At 38.8% G+C, this 25493-nt stretch overlaps 4 protein-coding genes across 4 annotated transcripts; 3 read left to right on the forward strand and 1 right to left on the reverse strand.

Annotated features, from left to right (window-relative positions):
* The first annotated feature begins 2467 nt into the window (after positions 1-2467).
* LOC136705444 (glutathione S-transferase omega-1-like) lies at positions 2468-6699 on the forward strand. The gene is made up of 7 exons (XM_066679023.1): positions 2468-2575; positions 2760-2838; positions 3491-3599; positions 4685-4907; positions 5264-5365; positions 5570-5676; positions 6336-6699. Exons 2-7 carry the CDS (start codon positions 2808-2810, stop codon positions 6484-6486), a joined length of 723 nt encoding a protein of 240 aa, XP_066535120.1. The 5' UTR covers positions 2468-2575; positions 2760-2807; the 3' UTR covers positions 6487-6699.
* A 349-nt stretch (positions 6700-7048) lies between these two features.
* On the reverse strand, positions 7049-12731 carry itprip (inositol 1,4,5-trisphosphate receptor interacting protein). The gene is made up of 2 exons (XM_066678323.1): positions 12451-12731; positions 7049-10504 (listed from the first exon to the last, which is right to left on the reverse strand). The coding sequence occupies exon 2, from the start codon at positions 10488-10490 to the stop codon at positions 8916-8918; it is 1575 nt and encodes a 524-aa protein (XP_066534420.1). The 5' UTR covers positions 10491-10504; positions 12451-12731; the 3' UTR covers positions 7049-8915.
* Positions 12732-16488: 3757 nt separating this feature from the next.
* Positions 16489-18940, forward strand: calhm3 (calcium homeostasis modulator 3). Its single transcript, XM_066678235.1, has 3 exons — positions 16489-16775; positions 17964-18219; positions 18494-18940. The coding sequence occupies exons 1-3, from the start codon at positions 16489-16491 to the stop codon at positions 18938-18940; spliced, it is 990 nt and encodes a 329-aa protein (XP_066534332.1).
* Positions 18941-22745: 3805 nt separating this feature from the next.
* On the forward strand, positions 22746-25334 carry calhm1a (calcium homeostasis modulator 1a). Its single transcript, XM_066679202.1, is given in 3 exon segments — positions 22746-23294; positions 24812-25200; positions 25202-25334. Coding segments are annotated over 3 exon segments (1071 nt in total).
* The last annotated feature ends 159 nt before the right edge of the window (positions 25335-25493 follow it).

Here is a 25493-nt window from a genome sequence, read left to right on the forward strand (position 1 = left end):
ACAGCCCAGTGAACGCGAACATTTTCATGGATAGGAATGTAAGGTGATAGGCATAGGGCAAAACCTGGTTGTATAAATATATAACGCCCTTATACTGGTTGTATAAATAAAACACCCTAAAAACATCACAAAACCTCACTATGAATGCAGTCCTCACTGAAAGCTTCGTAGCTGAGGTCTACGATAAACATAATGGCCAGCATTATTGACATACAGGTAGAAATGAGAGTCATTTGAACAGATAACACATCTACAGTCAGGAACAGGGCAATATTTGTGTTTCTTCATCCACTGTAACTAGGCAAATTTCATACACTGTAACTGCTTATGCAGTTCAGGGATGTGGTGGGTCCTGAGCCTACACAGAATCATTGAGCGCAAGGCAGGAACACACCTTGGAGTGTGCACCAATCTTTCACTTAGCAACGCACACACACATTTGCCAATCCACCTACCAACGTGTGTTTTTGGACCATGGGATGAAACAGGAGCACCCGAAGGAAACCCACATGGACACCATTTACCTACCCCTGGACAAATTTGTGAGCATAAATTAGCTAAGGCCTATTGTGTGCCACTCTGTCCCATTTGTTTATGGTATGAAAAAAATAACACTTTTATAGATCCCTTTAGGGAAATTAATTCTCTGCATTTGACCCATCTGTGCCAGTGAACACACAAACACACACTAGTGAGCAATTCTTCACACGGGAGCGGTTTGGGGGTTAGGTGCCTTGCTCAAGGGCACTTCAGCTATAAAATATTTTTTTCCTTGATGGTCCCAGGAACTGAACCAGTGACCCTCCAGCCTCAAGCTTGCTTCACTAGCCTCGAGGCCTTGGCATACTAAGCCCATGCAGATCCAAGGTGAGTGTGCTTTCTGAAATTGGAAGCAAAAGGTTTTTCATTCAAAAGAGATTAAATAGGGTGACCAGGCGTCCTCTTATACCCGGACATGTCCTCTATTTTAGACTTAAAAAAATTTCACAAACGTCCGGCATTTTGTTTTTCTAGAAATTAACATAGAATTTCTAGAAGCGTTTCGTTCACAAACTAGTCCCGCTCCCCTACTCCGATTGGTTCGCTTGAGTGAGAAGAGGGCGTGGTGAAGTAGCCAAATATCTTCTGATTGGACGGTCTGACTGTAGATCTACCGTTATTGGTCGATGACCTTCTCTGTAAACATTTAATTGGTCAGTCTGCACGTCAGTGGTTGTCCAGTATTTACTGCACACCAACCTCTTCTCAGTCTATGAATCCAGTCACATCCGCAGGTATTTATAGTCCGATCAACCTTGTGCAGTGGCACCTGCAGGAGCCTTAAGTAACTCCCACATGTAAGGTGACTATTTTGTGTCCAGGGTGTTTGTATTTACAAATTATATCAAAACGTGGAATTAAACAATCTTAAAAAGGTCAAATGCACTTGGAATAGAAAATGAAAACTTGTCATTAATAAGGTAGCGTCACACAGCTCCAGGGGCCTGGAGGTTGTGGGTTCGATTCCCGCTCCAGGTGACTGTCTGTGAGCAGTTAGTGTGTTCTCCCCGTGTCCGTGTGGGTTTCCTCCGGGTGCTCGGGTTTCCTCCCACAGTCCAAAAACACACGTTGGTAGGTGGATTGGCGACTCAAAAGTGAATGTGTGTGTGTCTGTGTTGCCCTGTGAAGGACTGGCGCCCCCTCCAGGGTGTATTCCCGCCTTGCGCCCAATGATTCCAGGTAGGCTCTGGACCCACCGCGACCCTGAATTGGATAGGCGCTTACAGATAATGAATGAATTGGGTGGCAAGGCAGCATTGCAGGTAGCATCACTGCCACACAGCTCCAAGGGCTGGGATTCATCCTCGTCACGGTCCTGTGAGATGTTTGTTGTGTTAACTCTATGTCCGTGTAGCTTTGTTTCTGAAGCTTTTGTTTTCTGTCGCAGTCAATTTTTTAGAAAGTAGAAGTAATTGATTTATTGATTGATTAAAACGAATAGTAATACTTATTTATAGAACACAATTATAGAGCACAATTAAAATCTAACAAATGTGCTTTAAAATCTAAAAAGATTATAAATATATAGATTGGAATGGAAAGGCGAAGGAGTAAATAAATAAATAACATGAAATTGATTACAACTTAATAAAGAAAGCAGAAACAATTGCATAGCTTGAATGTGTCAGGAAAAAAATATCTTAAAATTCCAACTGTTTTTAAAGCGGCTGCGATATCGGTGTAAGATTTCTACTTTTAAAAATACTAGTTTTCGCCTTTTTTGTGCAGGAAAAGCAAAACTTCGTCATGTGAATGTAGGATCTCCTCCCACCCGTATTACGATAGGCTCCGCCTCCTACATTGTGATTGGTTGGCAGGGCGTATGCGGCAGAGCTGTGGTATTTGTGGGCGGTCTTTCTGCTCTGTGATTCAAAGTGATTGGTTAAATTTTTATATTGACATGGAAACCGCCCTCTTCAGGCGGAGCCTGTCTGAATACGAGTAGCAATAAATAACGCCCTTCTTTCACTGGATACACTGGCACTTCCTAGTGCTGTTACATAACCGTCAACGTCTAGACTCCTTCGAGCTTCAGGTGAGTTTTACTATGTTTTTCTGTTCACTACCAACGTCAAGTCTCCCGATATTAATACTTAACAATATACAAATATATATATCATTTGTGAATTGCATGAAAAAGGAAGCAATGTATACCGTCTTTTCTTTAAATAGCTTAAATAAGTTAACTATATTCATACCGCTTTATTTGATGTTTACAGAGAATTTCTGCAGTTTCCTCGTTAAACTTGTTTTCATTTTCGACACCTATGGCTGAGACTCAGAAGTGCCTCGCTAAAGGTAAAGCAGAGAGTGCAGAAATCTCTCTCTCTCTCTCTCTCTCTCTCTCTCAAAGTTGGTGTGTTTCAAAGTAGAGAAGTTTACATCAATCTTATCCAGACTCAGAGAAAGACTGAAAATACAAATTTCTAATTTCTAAATCAGAAAGAAAACATGATTTTGATGTGTGTGTGTGTATATATATGCACCTACACGGAATAATAAAGACTTTATATTAAACAAAAATATAAATATTATGTATTTTAAGCTCATAGGGCATGAGCAATATAGACATATCAATTCTGATTTATTTATTTATTTAATAACACACAGACACTTTAAAATAGTTTTATAAATACATCTTTATGATACTTTAGCCTCTGACAATGACTCAGCAGAATATCTCACCTGCAAGGAGAAGCCCCACCTGGGTGCAGTTATTCTGCAAAGTCATAGTGTACATAGTAGCCTGCTAATTAGGTTAAGCCTGTTGTAAGTCTTTCTGTTGAAAAGTGTGAGATGATGAGACCTACTGCACATTACTGCTTAGTGTGCTCAAGATAATAGTTCAGTTTAACTTCATCACTCTAAAAAACTAAGAATGTTCATAGCAGGACGTACTGAGAACAAAAGTCTGTTTACTCATTGCTCATTTGATTTATCTGTTTTACAGGAAGCTGTGCTCCTGGTCCCGTACCCAATGGTTTAATAAGGATCTACAGCATGAGATTCTGCCCTTTTGCCCAGAGAACAAGACTGGTTCTCAAAGCGAAGGGTATTCCGTAAGTCTATGGTGTATTTGCATTTACAATTATGGCATTTCGTACATGCTCTTATTCAGAATTTTTACAGTTTTAGTCGTTCCACAGAAGAAGCCAGATGCAGAAATTATTAGAAATAACCAGACATTGTGAATATACACACCGACATTCAGTGTTTAAACAAACACAACTTTACGAATTAAACTCTGCACTTTGGGATATTATTTGTACTACACCTTCTGTAAAATCAGTTTCAGATTCTTAATAATCTCTCAATTAAAAAATAAAAATGCCACATTTACGCCCTTTGAAGGACTGGCGCCCCCTCCAGGGTGTATTCCCGCCTTGCGCCCGATGATTCCAGGTAGGCTCTGGACCCCCGCGAACCTAAATTGGATAAGCGGTTACAGATAATGGATGGATGGATGGATAGGACATTTACTCCACAGTTCATGTTTCCACATTCTGTCATATCACACGCTATGTTCACAGGGCCATTACAAAAAAATTCCACAGTAAAATTTCTTCATCTTCAGGATATCAGTAGTCTGTTATATTGTGTCTTTAGTGAGACTTTCAGATTTTTGAGACACTTTGAAAATAAAGAGATAATATCCGCGGAAGGATACGGTACGGAAGTTGTGTTCGTATTTCACCACCTAGCGGCGACAGAATGCAACTACTGCAGCATTTAAGGTGAAAGGGAAAGTCCAAATGAATCGATTGCCCATCCTTGGTGTCCCGGGAGTATATCTGAATTTTTTGTAACTCGTATTTTGGTATCTGAATTTATTAACCGTGAATAATAACAGCGAAAACGTGTTCTTGAAAATTCACGAGTTCTATTCAAGAGCAATTATATTTAGATGCATAATTTCAGTGCAAAAAAAATTCAGTGCTACAAATTCAAAGGTGGTAATATTTCAAAGTCGGATGAGACAGACTTCCTTCCATATGAACTCCAGACTTCCACGTGAAAACTGTGTATTTATCAACTACACTATAATAAAGGCCTGAGAACAGAGAATGAACAATGTCTGTTCTTCTTTAGCACCAAAAACCTTTGCACATGTTTGGCATTTTTGCTAATTACCATTTCAATGTAGGCACGAAACTGTCAACATTCATTTGAAAGAGAAACCTGAATGGTACCTGGAGAAGAACCCTCTTGGTTTGGTGCCAACATTGGAGTTGCCGAGTGGTCAGGTGGTTTATGAATCAGCAATCACCTGTGAATACCTAGATGAAGTGTATCCTGGGAAAAAACTGATGCCCTCTGACCCCTTGGAGAAAGCCCAACAGAAGATGCTGCTGGAAGATTACTCAAAGGTATTGCTACTGAAACCACTGATGGAGATATGCTAATCCCCAGTACTCCTTGAGTAATTTAACATCTTTTCCTCTATGAATTAGGGTAAAATACCACATTGAATAGTTTTGACTACCTAATGTATGCTTAAAATGTACTCAAATATGCCACTCATCACCACTAGGTGTCATAGCATTTGTGTTTAAACTATTTCAAAAAAATGTAAGCAAAAATGATGTAGAATCAGGCAATTTATACATAAAAAAAAAGACTAAAATATCTTTAAATATCTTAATTTAATCTTAAATATCTATTTGCTAATTAAAATATAGTTATAACAATCTCACTAATGATCTTTTATCAATTATTTTTCCAGATCATTCCACTGTTCTACAAGATTCCCGGTACCAGGAATACTGGGGGAGATGTGTCTGAGTTAGAAGCAGAGCTGAAGGAGAAACTTTCCAAACTGAACAAGGTACCTTTCAAACTTCAGTTGACACCATCAATTTAAATATAATATTTATTAACTTAAGATATAAATATAATGTAATATGATTTTAGTCTCAATTATTTATTTAACATGAGCATTTAACATTTGCCGATTTGGATGTGCACCTTGTCTTATCAAATATATGATAAATAAAGTTTAACTCCTTTGTCATTACTTCAACATTCCTAGGTCCTAGTGAACAAGAAAACCAAGTACTTCGGTGGTGACTCAATCTCTATGATTGATTACCTGATCTGGCCGTGGTTTGAGAGGGCTGACTCATGGCAGATGAATCAGTAAGTTTTCTTTATGTTGAGATTTAAACAAAAAGCTGACATTTGTGCTGCATGCCCTCTATAAAAGATCACAAAGGAAACATAAACACTGCTTTCATAAAAGAACAACTTCAAATAATCCAAAGCAGCTTCATATTCGTTAGTGGGAAATCTAAGTTAAGTCATTCATTCAGAAAAAGTGCAAAGTCATGACAGTTGTTTTAAGTAGAAAGTCAACACGGCCAATGACTCACTAAAGACGGTTTAATTCCACATCCATACAATCATTTAGAAAAGTTAGCAGGTAGTGTCTCAGTCACACAGCTCCAGGGGCCTGGAGGTTGTGGGTTCGATTCCTGCTCCGGGTGACTGTGGTGTGTTCTCCCTGTGTTCGCGTGGGTTTCCTCCCACGGTCAAAGCCACACGTTAGTAGGTGGATTGGCGACTCAAAAGTGTCCGTAGGTGTGAGTGTGTTGCCCTGTGAAGGACTGGCGCCCCCTTCAGGGTAGCCACCGCGACCCTGAACTGGATAAGCGCTTACAGATAATGAATGAAAAATAGATTAAGGATTTAATATCTCCCTGGCTTAAATTTCATGTTAAGATGCCTTTATTATTAATCATTTTTATTCAGTTCATACTTATACAGGTCTTTTCTCACAAAACACTTCTTTTTCTCAGGTATCTGGACGGCACTCCGGAGCTGAAGAACTGGATTTCACTCGTTAAAGAGGATCCAGCTGTGAAGGACCTGATGTTCAACGCAGATACCCACAAAGCCTTTTTTAGCTCATTCTTCGCTGGAAGCCCCAACTATGACTATGGATTATAGAATTATGTTTATTCCAGAGTAAGAGCCTTCTTTCACATTTTCTGGGTAAAATAACTTGGAATAGGTTTTACTGTTGTGCTCAAACAGTTCCCTACAAAACAAATAAAAACAAACAAAAAAAGAACTTATGATTTTTTTTTTTATTTCCTTTTCATGATTATAAGTATCTGGTCTGGTTCTTGTCTTAATACAAATAAAAGTTGTATATCCACTACCGTTGGTGATCTGAAATTCATTATATATTTCCATTGGACAGTTGTTGTAAATGAATCATTTTATTCCTCACAAATTTAACTGCAAGAAAAGTGGATGTGCATGAAAAATGATCATGTTTTCACTGTAGTGGAATGTTTTAACTGAACACTTAACTGTCAGGGAATGAAGCTAAATGTCACCCAAATCTAATCACATTTAAAACAGTTTTTTTACTATAGAGCACACTTCAAATAATCTTCTCAAAATATTCAGGTTTTTGCTTTTCATTCCTCATTATTCTGCTTTGAGTAACAGAGTCAAAAACTAGAGAAATTTAATACACATTTAAATAATTTCAAAACTCGTTTTATTTTTAAACAATCAGAAGCCAACATAATATTTAGTTTTGAGCATAAACAGACCTTTATCGGGTTCATTTCCTAAACCTTAGTCATGTGTTTAGTTTCTCTTTCAACAGGAACAGGAATGTAAGGGTATGGAAACAATTCTATACAATAAAGTACCCATTTCAAAATATAAGTCCTTTAAAGAAGAAGCGTAAAGTCAGAGAGCCTGTCCCCGTCGAGAAGTGTAACACTGCACAGCAGTTTACGGTTTGTTGTTGTTTTAACAAAATAACAATAGTTTTAATTCTGACTTTACAAATATCAACTGCTAAGAACTAGTTTGCTGGCCTTATCTCACACACTGTGCCATGAGACAGAATCAGCACGACTGGAATGTGGTGTGAGGAGTCTCTGAGGGAAAATGTTTAGATAAAATTGACTCCAGGACACTGTGTCACAATCTAAATATACTCTGGCTAAATGAGTACTGAGAAATTATAAATATTTCTTTCTAAATGTTGTTGGCAGAATGAACCACCGTTAAAGCTTTACACGTTAAACCTGGGAAGTTCACATGGTGTTTCAAAAACAATCTTCAGTTTAGCTAGGTAAATGAAGCCTAGTGTAAAGTCTACCCAACTGAGGAACTGTTTTCTATTGGACAATCTGGAAGGTTAGCCCTGAATTATGAGGTTAACTGGAAAATCCTGCTTTATGAAATATTCTCATCAACATAACATTGTTAACATCAACATATTTAGACAATAACATTTTTCCCGTCTTCTTGTTTCTACACTCTGTCCATTCTGTCAGCTCTCCAATGACCATACAGAAGCACTTTGTATATTATACATCCCCCTGTTGTTTGAGTTGAGAACTGAGATTAAATTAATACTTGTAAATACGTCTCCTACTACAGCCTGCAAATGAAAATACATTGATTTCCAACAGTATTTTTCAGTAACAGTTCCAAATTCAGTTATTAAAAAACCCATTTAAAATTGGCAACTTATTCCTACTCCGGCTTCTATCTCATTGTAGCCACTGAGGAATTAATTTACGTGTTAACTTAAGTTAGAAATCCGAGGTCTTCAACCTCAACCAACATCTGGCTTATTCTAACCTTTATGAAACTCACCATTCACTGTTATCTAGAAAAGGAAGTGTTGCTGCCTCCCGAGTTTCCTCCTCTCCGCTCTTAGGGATTTTTTTTCCTTCTGTGTGAGTGGAGCCGCCGCCACCCTTCACAGATCAGGATAATTATTCCTGCTTGTAGTTAAGTCTGAATCTGTACTGGATCAGAGGTTTAATATTTAAATAACATTTTTGCCAAATCAGATTGCCACAGCTCATTTACTGCTTTATGCCAATGTCTTTACACACTCTACACAAACTGACATAAATGGACCTGCTCGATGGGTGTGTCAGGCTGGCACCTCTGTAAACACACTGTAGAAAACTTCTTTATAAATACATATGTACATCATGCCTTTAAAACAAGGAATGTTCTTACAAACCCACAACTATAGATTACAAAGGCTGTTGAACTGAAATTATTCATTCTTTATTTTTAATATATATGTTTCAATACATTTTTGCATACTGAATATGATACCACAACCAAATATGTACTTGCAAGTGGATGTGGTTCATTAGCTACCAACCCACAGGAAAAGCTGCCTGGAACTTAAATGCCACGTTAATGTATAAACATAGCAGATTAATAATTTCAGTGCCAAAACAAAAACTACTAACGTAAAGGAAAAATAAAAAATTCTGCAGTAATCGTCTGAAAGTCTCCCGGACTGAACAGTGAGCTACTGAATCTCTTCATTTCCATGAGTGCAGTGAGTCTATCTATGACTAAGTTGTTGAGTGGAGTCCATGCTAAATGCCTCCATTAGGGAAGTGAGAGGTGTACTCTTGAATAAGCACTGGTGTGTTTCTGAGCATCTCCAGAAAATGCTCCACCATCTTTGTGTATACTTGTCTCTGTAACACCAGGGGCCTGAATAGATTAATGGGTTCTGCAGTCAGGAAAACTGTGGGAACACCAATTTCAGCTGGAACCAGTGGATTTCCTATAATAATATGGCAAAGTCTCTTTTCTTGCAGGCTTTTTTGTAGCAGGCCCAACAAGTCCTGCAATCGCTGGTCCAGATTCTGCGGTCGCCATGCTTTTGGTGATTTGCTCAACAGCAGATGCAAAAGAGCAGTTTTGATATGATAGTTTGTTAGAGCACTTCTGCCTGTGAGACCTGTTTGCTTTCTGTGCAAGAAAGATGCAAGCTGAAGGCACCGGAGGTGGCAAGATTTGTTTGGAAGGGTCTTTACCATGTGTTTAAGCAGGTTTCTCTCATAAACACTGAATGAGAGGTGCCAATGTATGTCAGAGCTGTTGCCACTGTCTGAAGGAAAATGAGAGATAAAGTATGCATCCGTGTCTTCAAGCTGAATAGCCGGTGTAATATTCAGAACAATAACCTTTCCAGACCTAAACCTGATCTTCAGTGCCCCAGGGAAATCTAGGTTGCGGAAAGTAAGCTCAAACTCATACTTGTGGGAGATCCGTCCCCATGCTTTCGTGACTGAAATCTGGAACCACTTCATGACCTGATCTTTAGACAGATAAGGAGTATTCCTTGAGCACAGAAGCTCCTCCAAACCATGGTCATCAGCTTTATTACTGTCATTTTCGTTGTGAAGCAGACACAGCATTTCTTCACCAAGACTAGTTGTGCCACAGAGGCAGTCTGGACAATTCCTTTTTGTCAACTTAATCTTCCCACATCCCTGCAGGTCCAGTGGAATATCAGAGGATGCATTACACCACAGCTCAGACTGGAAACAATAAGGCTCTGGGGTTGCAAATGGCACAATGAGATCACACATGAGAGGCTTAGACACTCTCCAAGTCTCAAATATGCTGCCCACTCCAACAAAGTCCTCAAGCTCCATGTCAACGTCACGGTCACAATTGCTCCTCAAAGCTTCCAGCAGGTCATCAGCAAAGCCCTCGACAAACTCCCGCACCCTCCCACTCTCATGGACGAAGCTATGAAGGCTGGTTTCACAGAAGTTGTGTAGGGCACCTTTATCTAGACCTAGAAGATTCACACCACTAGAGTATCCTTCATCGTCTTCACCAAGGTCAAGTGTTTCTTCGGTCATCAAATCCTGCCTACACACTTCAATGGTGAAGAAAATGACAAGAGAAAGGGCACTCCAGAAATACCAGCCATAGATGTCATGGTCTGAGTTGAGAGCTTCTTTCTCCGCCTTAGAGATCTCCAGTTCAAGTCGCTCCTGCTCTGCCTGCAACCTCTCTTCATGTTCCTTCATCCTGGCCAAAATCTCATCTTCCTGCTCTGGGATGGTAGTGTTTTCCTTTGGGAAAAGCAGGGGGTGGTTGAGAATGGCTGCTGCCACCACCATGCAGACTCGCGCTATGGCACCCTGCATCACTTACAGCGTATCTGTGGAAATGTTAGTGACATCATTACTAGTAATTGTTTAACTTTATATAATAAAGCAGCTTTGTGTTGTTGCTAATGATGAGCTAATTGCTACAATGTCTGTTGTAGAAGCTGTGCTTACATTAGGCAACCACATCAGCAAACTAAAAATAGAGACTGCTGTGAGTCCTGTGATGCACAGAAATGTCTGCTACTCACAGAGTAGAAGTCAGATAACCCCTGTAGAGCAGCCTGTGACACCTAGCACTGATAATTCTAAGTAGGTTGTATCCAAGTCTAATCTCTGCTGGAAACAACTGGTATTAAATTAATCATCAACACGTAAGTGTTAGTTTTGTAAAACACATTTTATTTCAGTGTGTGGCCAATGAAAAAAATCACAATCTACACTTACGGAACTGCTTCTGAAATAGCTTAATAAAGCTTGTCAAAAGGACTACAACACAGGAAGGAAGTCAAAATGAACATTGAAGGAACTTATGCAATTTGCAGATCTCTATCCCTGAGAATCAAATGAATTGCTACATTGGAAACGAGCAATTACCATTCTGAAACTTAGAGCTCTTTCTAAAAATGACAATGTACTTCTATATGTGTCTGATGATAATTACATGTCTCCTTTTATATGTGGTTTCTGTTGCTAACAAATAGCTCAACTTTGTACAAGCATGGTCTGTTATCAGGAATTGAAAACTTCAGTTTGTCACATACCATAATAATGAACAGGGCTTAGAGTTCAGGTCTTATATATATGGAGCTCATATTCAAATTCTGTACTGGAACATGGGGATATATATATTTCCTGTGTCCAGTGTTTCAAAATATTGTGATAGAAATTGCCACAACATGATTTGTTGTGTGAGGGTTCCCAAATTAATGTGTATAAACATTTTACAGTTTGTCAGTGAAGCTATGAGACTCATATTACATTCTACATAACAAAGACAACTGGAAAATTTGTCATCACACAAGCCAACACTCTGTAAGTGGGAGAGTTAGTGGCAGCCAAGACCTACCCAGTAAACAAGGAACGCCCCTAGACGTTCAAAATAGGTCTAAAAGTAGTCTGTCCGTCAAGGACATATTTTAAACGTCAGTGGACGTCCAAAATGCGTTTTATACAAGTAATTTAATTCGGGACCAATTAATAACGTCATGGGCGTCCAAAATACGCCTAATAGTCGTCGTTTCAATGTCTGTGTTTGGACGTCTTTTCAACTTTCATTTTCAACCTAAAGAGAACGTTGATTAGACGGCAGTTATTACGTTATTTCAACGTTGAATCAACGACTAAATGTTTACTGGGTAGACTGTGTTATTGTGTGAAACCCCAGCCCTGGAGGATGCATCAGACCTATTTTAAGATGTCTATTCAGAAGAGTCTTGCCAAATACCAAAGACTTACAGGACCAAACATAGCTTAATTCAAAGTTTTCTGCATACACTCGCAAGAAGTAGTGCATGAAAGAAAAGTTCGACTTCTGACCTACCGAGGGAAAGTAAATATGCTGGTCTGCCAGATAACGTCTGATATATCCGAAGATAGGTCTAAAGTGTGTTCAATTACAGAATGTAAACTGGCCAGACTGAGGACACAAATTTTATGTACAATGTTAAATACATAGAAGATGAGTTTAAACTAGTTTACCCATGAAGCGTCACTTTCTACAATGACGTAAAGCAAGCTATCGGTCCTCAACAACTTCCCATTTCAGTCTCTTTTAATAAACATCGTTAAACTCGCCTAACAATTAGATCCACAAACAAGAGAAAATGGACAATTTCGTGTTGCCTGTTCAGTCGAGGTACTTAAGGTGGAGTTGATGAATATTAATGTATGTCTACACCCTAGCTTAGCGCAGGCAAAAGTACCCAGGCTGTTGGACTAAAGATTCAAACAGGTCATAAAAGGCAAGAGGATGTAGAACAATTAAGAAAATACGAACCTGCTTTTTAGTCCCAGAGTTTGGTGTTGGAGAGCTCCATGTTGTTGAAATAAGAAAGATAAAGGAGCACCATGTAGCAGCACCGCGTCCGTTTCCTCTGACTCTGTTTCAGACTCAAGGAGGAGAGGCATGTTGGTCATTTCCTGCAAACAGTCATCTCATGAGCCCATTTTCCCCCTCAACTATTAAAAGACCAAGGGCAGGGCCAGCAGAATTTATTCAGCCTCTGGCACGGGGCACAACCTTCCACTCACGTGTATCTCCCACGCACCAAAACATAACACAATAGAAACAACACCCAGCCGAGAGACATCTCCTAACATAACAGATACAATACCCAACACAAACATGACACAACGCCCAACACAAACAGACACAACACTAAACACAAACACACAACACTGTCAAATATCACACAACACCCAACACAGACACAACACCAAACACAAACACACAATACTGCCAAATATCGCACAACACCCAACACAGACACAACACCCAACACAAACACACAACACTGTCAAATATCACACAACACCCAACACAGACACAACACCAAACACAGACACAACACCAAACACAAACACACAACACTGTCAAATATCACACAACACCCAACACAGACACAACACCAAACACAAACACACAATACTGCCAAATATCGCACAACACCCAACACAGACACAACACCCAACACAGACACAACACCAAACACAAACACACAATACTGCCAAATATCGCACAACACCCAACACAGACACAACACCAAACACAAACACACAATACTGCCAAATATCGCACAACACCCAACACAGACACAACACCCAACACAAACAGACACAACACACAACACACAACACCAAACACAAACACACAATGCTGTCAAATATCACACAACACCCAACACAGACACAACACCAAACACACAACACCCAACACAGACACAACACCAAACACACAATACTGCCAAATATCCCACAACACCCAACACAAACAGACACAACACCAAACACAAAACACTGTCAAATATCACACAAACACACAACACCCAACACAGACACAACACCCAACACAAACACACAACACTGTCAAATATCACACAACACCCAACACAGACACAACACCAAACACAAACACACAATACTGCCAAATATCGCACAACACCCAACACAGACACAAACACACAACACTGTCAAATATCACACAACACCCAACACAGACACAACACCAAACACAAACACACAACACTGTCAAATATCACACAACACCCAACACAGACACAACACCAAACACAGACACAACACCAAACACAAACACACAACACTGTCAAATATCACACAACACCCAACACAGACACAACACCAAACACAAACACACAATACTGCCAAATATCGCACAACACCCAACACAGACACAACACCCAACACAGACACAACACCAAACACAAACACACAATACTGCCAAATATCGCACAACACCCAACACAGACACAACACCAAACACAAACACACAATACTGCCAAATATCGCACAACACCCAACACAGACACAACACCCAACACAAACAGACACAACACACAACACACAACACCAAACACAAACACACAATGCTGTCAAATATCACACAACACCCAACACAGACACAACACCAAACACACAACACCCAACACAGACACAACACCAAACACACAATACTGCCAAATATCCCACAACACCCAACACAAACAGACACAACACCAAACACAAAACACTGTCAAATATCACACAAACACACAACACCCAACACAGACACAACACCCAACACAAACACACAACACTGTCAAATATCACACAACACCCAACACAGACACAACACCAAACACAAACACACAATACTGCCAAATATCGCACAACACCCAACACAGACACAAACACACAACACTGTCAAATATCACACAACACCCAACACAGACACAACACCAAACACAAACACACAATACTGCCAAATATCGCACAACACCCAACACAGACACAACACCAAACACAAACACACAACACTGTCAAATATCACACAACACCCAACACAGACACAACACCCAACACAGACACAACACCAAACACAAACACACAATACTGCCAAATATCGCACAACACCCAACACAGACACAACACCAAACACAAACACACAACACTGTCAAATATCACACAACACCCAACACAGACACAACACCAAACACAAACACACAATACTGCCAAATATCGCACAACACCCAACACAGACACAACACCCAACACAAACAGACACAACACACAACACACAACACCAAACACAAACACACAATGCTGTCAAATATCACACAACACCCAACACAGACACAACACCAAACACACAACACCCAACACAGACACAACACCAAACACACAATACTGCCAAATATCCCACAACACCCAACACAAACAGACACAACACCAAACACAAAACACTGTCAAATATCACACAAACACACAACACCCAATACAAATAGACACAACACCAAACACACAACACCCAACACAAACAGACACAACACCCAACACAAACACACAACACAAATAGACACAACACCAAACACAAACACACAACACCCAATACAAATAGACACAACACTAAACACAAACACCCAACACAAATAGACACAACACCAAACACACAACACCCAATACAAATAGACACAACACTAAACACAAACACACAACACAAATAGACACAACACCAAACACACAACACAAACAGACACAACACCAAATACAAACACACAACACTGTCAAATATCACACAACACCAAACACAGACAAAACACCAAACACACAACACTGTCAAATATCACACAACACCCATCACAAACAGACACAAGACCAAACACAAAATCCAACATAAACAGTCACAACACAAACATCACACAACACCGAACATCAACAGACACAACCCCAAACACAGACCCACAACACCCAACACAACCAGACATAACACAAACATCACACTACTCCTAACACAAACACACAACACTATCACACACAACATCCAACATAAACAGACACAACACAAACATCACACATTTGACTTTCAACAGTAGTGGGACACTTTCAGATCCAGCACATGAACAGTAATTGTGTGTTCTCTGTAGAGGATGTGTACCTATTTAGGAAATTAACAAAACATGTAATTTGAAAAGGAGCACCCAAACCTTTGCATATTTTTGCATATGACCCTTTACCCATTCAGAGGAACATTTACACAAGTGTCCTTTGAGTGGCTTTGTTTCTATACAAAGTTGTTGTTCAAGAAAAATCCTTGAAGAAATCCTTTTTAAGAAAAGTTTGGTATAATTATAACAATCATTCATTAATTTATTCATTCATTAATTCATTCTCAGGTTTGATTAGCAGTACAATCAACAGAGCTAATCGTCCCATACTTTAAACACAATTCAACTAATAAATATACAGTCCTGTGCTGTTAATCTGAATGTATTTAGTGCTGAAGTAATCTCATTTAACCAGAATTCTCACCTGGAGAGATCAAACACAGCATCATCAATGTTGTCACGGTGACACTGAGCAAAATGCATACATTGTTCTGCACTGCTCCCTCTCCATTGCTCAGGCGTGGTGTGTGGTTAAAGGGCAGCTCTGCACCTGTTGGGTGTGGCAGGGACAAGCAAAGGAGGATAATTTTATTCAGTGGTCAAATACATCAGCATGGGGTCACACTTGGACTGGTCAGAGCTGTGGGCTTTCTTCTGTAACAGAATAACTTTTCCATAAGGAGAGTCTTCGCATATTTCTGCCGTAAAATTGGAAACAATTGGATTAAAAACCTGTAAGTGATTCAGTCTAGACCAGTCTTTCTTTTTTTTTTTTTTTCATTTATTTAATTGATTAGTTTGAACAGGTTTGTTTACTCTGGTAGTAAGAATACTATAAACACTCACTCAGCTCAAGGTCGCTGGGATAGATTGTGTTTTCATAGATAAAATCCTCTTAAATTATACTGCTGTAGCTGTGCGGTGCCTTTTCTGTTATGGATCGTCTAAAGCTGGTTCTGCAATATTTCCAGTCAAATTCAGAGTCCATCTCCAATGGTATCTGTGTGATCTTAGCACTTATAAGTGTGAAGCTCTACACCAATTTTGATTTTAACTGCCCATGTATACCTCAGTATAATAAACTGTATGCGCTCGGTGTGATGTTTGTTCCTCCGGTTATACTCTTTTTCCTGGGAGTAATGATTAATCGGCACACTGGGGTGATGATGGAGGAATGGGCCCGACCTGCAGGCAACAGGACTAAAAACCCAGCTGTGATAAAGTAAGCCCCTTCTCTATTATTCAAGGGTAATCTCTGTTTTACATATCAAGTTGTGGCTATGCATCTTATTTAGGGATGCACTGATATGGGAATTTTGGGCTCATACCAATATCTGATATTTGTCATGTAAATATTGGCTATGATGACATAAGCCTTAATGAAATGAACAAACTGGAATTATATCAACCTGAGAAGTACATAGTCTGCATTGTAACAAGACCTCATGTCTTCAAAACAGCAACTTTACATGAGAAGAAAAAATCATATATCTTTAACCATCAATGTAAATTAATTTCCTACCAAGTATTTGGGTATTTTACTATGTAAACTATGTATGTTACTATGTATTCACACTATGTAAAAATGCAGATATTTTCAAATCTCTCTCCATATAATCTCTCTCTGTCTCTCAATATATATATATTACTGTGCATAAGTTTTAGACACCAGAGATCATGAGATTTAAAAAGCTATTTATCTGAGCAGTAAGTGTTTATTTGCTAAAACAAACAAACAAATAAACAAACAAACGACAAATAACACCCAACATTAGAATAAAACCAATCAACGTTATTCCAGTGAGTGTGATATTCTGTGTGTGGATGTGTTGGTTTAACATTATCCAAATCTCTCCTCGTGGCAGTCGATATTACTTGAGGTTATCATCCAATACCTAGTTTTACCGGTTAATAAATAATGATTATAAATAATGATTTAACGAATTCATGCAATCAAGGAGAATCTGAACAAAACATTGTTCTTCAAACTTACTCTCACCTACTACTTTATAGAAAAAATGATCTTATATTTCTTATTTGTTTTATATTAATATTTTTTTGTATTTACTGTGATTATATATAAATTAAATAAAATAAAAGAACCACATTTACGGAGAAAGCATTAGTTTAAATATATATAATTATCTTAGGTGCCCAAGATTTCTGCACAGTACTTTTTATAAATCTCTTGTAAAGATACTTACACTGTTTTGGAGATACATGTTTTACATTGGACAGCAATGATATATATTATCTTCAAGAGTACAATCTGCATAATCAGCTATCAGTTTGAAACACCATGATATTACTCTGCCCCTCTTTATTTAGGGCTTTTTAAATGATTGTTTCTCTGCTTTTAATTTAAGAGCCCTACATCATTACATTATTAAAATGGCTCACTTTTCTGCAGATATCTGTTTTCATCTATGATGCAGAGGGCCCTGCTGGCTCCCATGGTGTGGATCCTAGTTACTCTGCTGGACGGAAAGTGTTTTATTTGTGCATTCAGCATGAGCGTGGACCCCAAACATTTCACTGGTTTACCCAACAACACTGGTATGGATCTCGTCAAGATCATGGCCAAAGTGCCCTGCAAGGAGGACATTGTCTTCAGAAACACCACATTCCATAAAGCAGTATCACGCTATGTGCGCTGTTACTCCCAAGTGAGTGGGTTTTGCTATTTTTATGTTATTGCCTTAGAGCCTGTGAAGATTTTGGACTTAATTAACAATACACTATTTGTAAAAATATATATGATGTATTCTCTTGGCTATACAGCAGTACAAGAAATATTGTTGAGGATATTACCAATATGCTGTAAGGTTATGTTTATTTTAATAGCATTCTGATTTATCTTGAATAAGTATAATTCACTGTAGAGTATCTTAATAACAACAGAAATATGAAATTGAATCTTTGTATTCTGCTTTTTTCCAGGCAATAGGTTGGTCCATCCTTCTTTTGCTGATTCTTCTGGGTGCAGTGGCTCGAGTTATTAAGCCCTGCTTTAATCACGCCTCTTTCCTCCAGACTCGTTACTGGAGCAACTACTTGGACATTGAGCAGAAACTCTTTGACGAGACTTGTGTCCTTCATGCCCGAGAGTTCGCCAGAAAATGTGTAGTGCAGTTCTTTGAGGGAATGCAGGATGATATGATTCTCAGACTTCCCCTCTCACCCAACTTCCATGCCAAGAACAACCATGATGAATATGAGGAAGATGAGCGACTCCATGGTGTAACCAGAAAGGAGCAAGTGGATCATTTGCTCCAGACTTGGTACCAGTGCAGGCCTGAGCTAGACGTGACTAAGACAGCCCACAGACCCACTCAGTGTATTACATGGGAGGACCATAAGGGACGCATCATTTACTCAGATGTATGAAATCAAAATCAAACAATAAAAGCCCTTTTTTGAAAGGTCGATGTCAAATCTTTAGTTGTTAAATCTATAAAATGTTATAAGTAGCCAGCTACATCATGTTTTTGTTTTTTCTGGGGTGACACTTTAAATTACAGCCCGCTAATTACTGGGTAAGTACAGAGTAAACACCTGTTAAGAAAGCTGTAAAATAAGATACTGATTAAGAAAAGGGTATGATACTAGAAATATGTACTTATTTCTGGGTATCTTACAAACGTTTTACAAATACGGCATGCTTTAAATACAGAGTAAGTACCTATTGAGTAAGGTGTAAGAAAATGTAAGCACAGAGTAAGTAAAGGAAATAGAAATATGTGGTAATTACTGGTATCTTACAAACATTTTACAAATAAGGCACGTAACTATGTTCCAAATCCATTGTAATTCACTTCTAAGCATAATTATAGATTACAAAATTGAATTAAAAGTATGACAGTTTATGCAAGTGCAGATATTTGAATTCACTGTATTTTAATGTAATTATAGATCCTTTTAAATTATTTACAGTGCACATACAGGGAAGGACTTTCAGTTACTTTCATTACAGGCGCTTGCAGAGTTTCATGGTGCTTTGTACTCATTACGTTCAGCACATGTGATTTACCACAATAACCATCATCACATAATTCTGAGATATTATACACTGTTTAACCTATATGTATTAAGACATTATAACATGATGACATGGGTGTTTCTCTTCTGCTCAAATGGGTACAGCAGGAAATATGCATTGGTGTTGTTTTCCGCACTTTCTTGCTTCCTCAGCTCAGCAGACTTACGTCTGGTTCATCGTCTTCATGCAAGAAGTCCTCAGCATATATCATTCTTTTGATATATTTAAAATTCTTTGAACAACCCAGAAAATAAAGTAAATGTGCACTCTCTAGACTTACCCTTAAGTGTTATGTTTGTACAGCTTAGTACCCAGTACTTTCCTGTAACTTACCTTTAAGTACTGCACTGCCTATTTTACAGGGAACAGAAATACAGGAATGTAGGTTACTTAACTCTACGTATGCTTAGAATTTCAGTAGATTCAGAATTGTAGTTACATGCCTTATTCTTAAAATATTTGTAATATACCTGGTAATAAATTCATACATCTACTCTCATACACTTAACTGTACTTATTTTTTACACCTAACGTGTCTATGTAAAATGTTTATATGTTAAGAACCATTCACACCTATTATCAAACCCTTTACTTATTCAGTACTTATTTTATCTTACACTCGCTTAACAGGTACTTACTCTGTACTTACCCAGTAACTAGCGGGCTGTAATTTAAAGTGTTACAGTGTTTTATGTCTAAGGTGTATATATGTTCTTAAAATGTGTAAATGAACCCAGTCTGTATATTGTGCTTTTGGCTATAGCTGAAAAACAATAATACATGTATACTGCTCCTCACTGTCCAATCAGAAACATGCATCTCCATGTTTGGGGACTTTTAGTTCACTACATCACTTGAATACGGCAGCTGTCCTTCACATTGTGTCAAAAATTCATAAAGCATGAACCAAAACAGAAATAATCCAAAATTACTTGGAATAACATCTTTTTACACTTCCGTTGGAAGCTGAGAAGGGTTTTTCCTTCTCCTCTAAAGTCACTATTTTGGGAGATACATGTTTTTAATTAGACAGTGACAATATGTAAAGCCCTTCGAATAGGAATGTAGTGGAAGATATTGCACTGGACAGATGACAGATGAGACTGACATTTAAAAAACAATGTTAATATATATTTATTATTATTATTCAGAGTAAAAAAATAAGCATCAGCGTCACATTTTCAATATCAATGTATGAATTCCTTCATTCAAGGTTTATAAGATCGTAGCAAACCAAAGCCTATATGGTCTATAGGATTAGGATTAAGACCAGTTTTTACAACGGCATGTTTTCAGCATTAACCTTATGTTCCTTATTTATTTTACAACTATTTTACAACTATCTTCTACTGTCCAACCTGGTACAGGATTGATTTTGCTATTTCAAATGTCCAAAGAAGAATATGAAAAAAAAATGCATTGTATCCCTCATGTTTTTCAGTTTTAGAGTTCATGAAACTCTAAAATGTTATAATCCATTAATCCATTTTTAAGAAAAACATAAACAGTTTACACATTTAAAACAAAACTCAGATCTACTGAATTACTTCAGCCAATCAAACTACAAAGTTTGCATGCTGAGATTTGACTGCACCAGGATTTAATTTGTTTATATTTGCATACATCTTTACCGAGCCATTTCTCTGCCTTATGTTCGTGACTATGATGCAAATGGTGGTAGATATTCAGCAGTCAGTGAATATGAGTGAAAATCATTAATGTCCTATTTAGTTATATTTTTCTGATGTTACAATTGGTACCATTTGTCTTAACCTGTTTGTATAGTTATGTTTCCTGTATACAGTTGTCATACAGTTGTCTTTGGAATACTGAACGTCTTCTGAAAAACGATAAATCCTGCAAAGTGTGAACAGACTAAATGCTAAAACTTGTAACCTTCTCTAGTTGTTCTAGCTTTTGTTTCAATTTATTTATTTCCAGCACTGACCAATGATTATTTTACACTACACAAATAGCCACATAAATGAAAATTAAACGAATGAAGGTTTGTCCCTGACTTTGTACACAATCCTGTTTATTGAAATGTTGAACATGAAATTTTATGAAATTTGTATTTATGCTAACATCAAAGTAGACACCTGAATACTGCCCATTCTTCAAAGAGAAGGTAAACAAAGGCTGAACATTTGGATGAGGGCACATTGGTTCAGTGAAGGAAAGGAGTGGCCAGAGCTGTGGTCTTGAGCATTTGTTCCATGCTGGGTTCATTCTTGGTCAAAGGTGTATATTCAGAACCTGGTTTCTTTCTTCAGTTCTGGTAAGCTATAAACACAGGGGAGTTTTTTTCATAGATAGAATCTGTACAACTGACAGTGCTGAGAGAGTGAGAGTTTTCATAATTTTGAAATAGAAGACTAATGGAATTTTGGATTTGTTTGTTTAAATGGTTGTAATTTAAAGTAAAGTTGTCATAGAAAAGTGTAGACAATTAATGTTTTAAAGACACGCTCCAGTGAAAATCTAGTTTTTACCTTGTTAACATGTCTTTGTGGTGTTGATTATACGCTAGAAACTAATCATGAGCAAGCAGCCAAACAAGCAGTCAGCGTATTTGGGCAGATTCAGGTCCAGTGTTTCTCCAATATAAACCTAAGGGACCAAAACCTCCAACACAAGCTGTCAGCTTTCAAGCTGCATGTTATCAGTGGGTGGGTGGGTTGAGTTAATAGCAGGGACAGTGTCTAATTTTAATGTGTTTTTACCTGAAATTTTCAAACATATTTGTAAATGTAGCAGCGAGAGATGTGTGGCATGATGTGTGACATGGTGTCACAGCTCCAGGGTTGTGGATTCCCAGCCTCAAATCACTGTCTGTGAGGAGTTTGGTGTGTTCTCTCTGTGTCTGCATGGGTCTCCTCCATTTGCCTTGGTTTCCTCCCAGAGTCCAAATACACTTGCATGTAGGTGGACTGGCTATTCAGAATTGCCCATGTTTGTGAGTGTGTAACACCCAGTCCTCAGTGATTCCGTGTAGGCTTCAGGACTATGACCCTGGACAGAATGAAGCGGTTACAGAAAACGAAGGAACAGTGGGAGATCTCAGTCTTGGAGGCACTTGGAGGAGTTCACTTTCAGTAACTAGAACTCTGTGATGTTTCTGCTCTGTGTCCAGATTGAAGCAGGTCTTTGAGAATGGATAAGTTCCGGATGATGTTCCAGTTCCTGCAGGCGAATCAGGAATCCTTTATGAACGGTATCTGTGGGATAATGGCGCTGGCCAGTGCTCAGCTTTACTCCACTTTCGAGTTCACGTGCCCCTGCTTGCCCGAGTATAACTTTGCGTACGGACTCGGGGTTCTGCTGGTTCCCGCGCTCTGGTTCTTCATGCTGGGCTTCGTGCTCAATAACAACATCTCCATGGTAACAGAGGAGTGGATGAGGCCCGCGGGCGCGCGCACGAAGGACGCCTGCGTGCTGCGCTACACCCTGTGCTCGGTTACGCAGCGTGCGCTCGTGGCGCCCGCGGTCTGGATCGCCGTGAGTCTGCTGCACGGGGATTGCGCGCTGTGCGCTTGCAGCGCCTCCGCCGATCTGCGCCGCTTCTTTAACCGCAGCCACGCGGCGCCGCCAGAGCGCGAGCTCCACCGGCTACTGGCGAGGATTCCATGCGAGAACGTGTTCGACGCGCACGAACTCATCTCGCGCGAGGCCGCCACCAGGTACCTCAGATGTTTGTCACAGGTAAATGATACGAGAGTGAGTACACACACACACACACACACACAGCATAAATTATGCTGTGAATTATGGTTGTAGTAACGTAGGTAATAGTTACTCAAAACGTTTGACATTTAAGCAACATTAATGTCCATTAAATTAAATAAAAATTTACTACTGTGACACCGACCAACCATAAAACTCACCCTTTTCTGCACTCCTTGTCTATTTGGTCAGCTCCACTGACCATAATGGACATTGTAGCTCTACAATTTCAAACTGTAGCCTGTCTGTTGCTCTGCATACGTGGTTCCCAATAAACAAGGAACGTCCCTGGACGTTCAAAATAGGTCTAAAAGGAATCTGTCAGTCAAGGACATATTTTAAACGTCAATGGACGTCCAAATTTAATCTTAATACGTTAGTTATCAAGTGGTGACCAATCGATAACGTCAGTGGACGTCCAAAATGCGTTTTATACAAGTAATTTATTTCGGGACCAATTAATAACGTCAATGGACGTCCAAAATACGTCTAATAGTCGTCTTTTCAATGTCTGTGTTTGGACGTCTTTTCAACTTTTCAACCTTAAGAGAACGTTGATTAGACGGCAGTCATTACGCTATTTCAACGTTGAATCAACGGCTAAATGTTTACTGGGTTAGCCCTCTGTCACTCTGTCCTTTAATAATCAGGACCACCACAAAACTGCAGCTTCTTATTGAACAAATCAAAATAAAGTGAAAAATCACATTTACAGTGGAATTTTTACAAGTGACATGCATTATTCTTTTGCCTGCAATGGTCACTGGGCACTGCAGACAGACAGGACTCTGGGGTGTTGACTGGATATTTTTATTATTAGAGTCTGTGAGGTTATTTTTATGTTATGGTTGATTTTTATGAATTACAATATTTAAAACACATACTTGTGTATACACTATGACTATTTTCAAACGTTACAGATTGTTTTGCTAAGCACCCTTCCAACCAACAGATGTCACTGTTGTGTGAAGTACCCAAAGATTTTTGGCTTTTTGTTTCAAACCCTCAGAGACTCCAGTAGATTTACACAATCAGAAAAAAACAAAGTATACACGGATACAGTTTCAACTCTCCCTCTGCAAAGTCTCCACAATCCCCATCTAACAAGCCACCAGTGGAATATAAAATTTTAATCATGCAAACAAAACAATCTTTATATATCTCTGCTGTACACAATTCTGAAATGGTTGTAGATTATTTGTTGGAATGGTTCTGTCCAGTGAATGTAAACTTTACCTTTTGACTCTTGTTTTTTTATTTAATATAAATATATCCAACAAAATGTGTCAAATATTGATTCCCTTTGAAAGGGTGTCCTGCATAATTTTGGCCCATGTACTATGTACAAGTAGCTTTAATTACTCAGATGTACTCTGTTGGCCACGTGCCTCATCTATATTTCACTTCTGACTTTTAGCAGTGTAAATGTCAACATGCCTGACTGAAGTGCTTGTCACAGCGGGTGTAAAATAATGTTGGTATTATTGTTCCCTCAGGCTTGTGGATGGATATTTTTGCTGATAATCACTCTGGTGGCCTTTATGGTACGAGGGATTAGACCATGCTTTACCCAAGCAATTTTCCTGAAAAGCAAGTACTGGTCCCACTACACTGACACAGAGCGCAGACTTTTTGACGAGACTTGCAGAGAGCACGCCAAGGGCTTCGCCAGGGTCTGTATACAGCAGTATTTTGGAAGCATCAGTGGTGAAATGATGGTGTTTCACCGCCAGCACCTACCAAAGGAAGGAAAAGACAAATGTAAAGATGAAGAAAAGCACACTAGTGAAGAGGAGAAACTCCTTGGCATCACAGAACAGGAGGACATGAATAAAGTTCTGTGGAACTGGCACACCTGTAAACCTCCACTCAGCCTTCGCAAGCAAGGAAAAGATGAACGCACAAGTGAACAGCCAATCACTCGTGTCTACAACAATGACAGTCACAGTCCCAAACCCCAAGGAAACAATGCAATGCATATTATTGGAAAATCTAACACCAATTAATAGCAAAACATAGTTTATTCAAATTATGTTAGTAATCTATTTTTTTAGAGCGCCCGTGTACTGTATTCTTCACCTGAGGTCCATTAACATATTTAAATGAATTTTGAATGAATTTTGACAGGACCACTTCTCAACCCTTCTTTATTCCTTACAATTAGAGTTTTTTTAACAA

The sequence above is a fragment of the Hoplias malabaricus genome, chromosome 8 (assembly GCF_029633855.1).
Source record: "Hoplias malabaricus isolate fHopMal1 chromosome 8, fHopMal1.hap1, whole genome shotgun sequence".
NCBI lineage: Eukaryota > Metazoa > Chordata > Actinopteri > Characiformes > Erythrinidae > Hoplias > Hoplias malabaricus.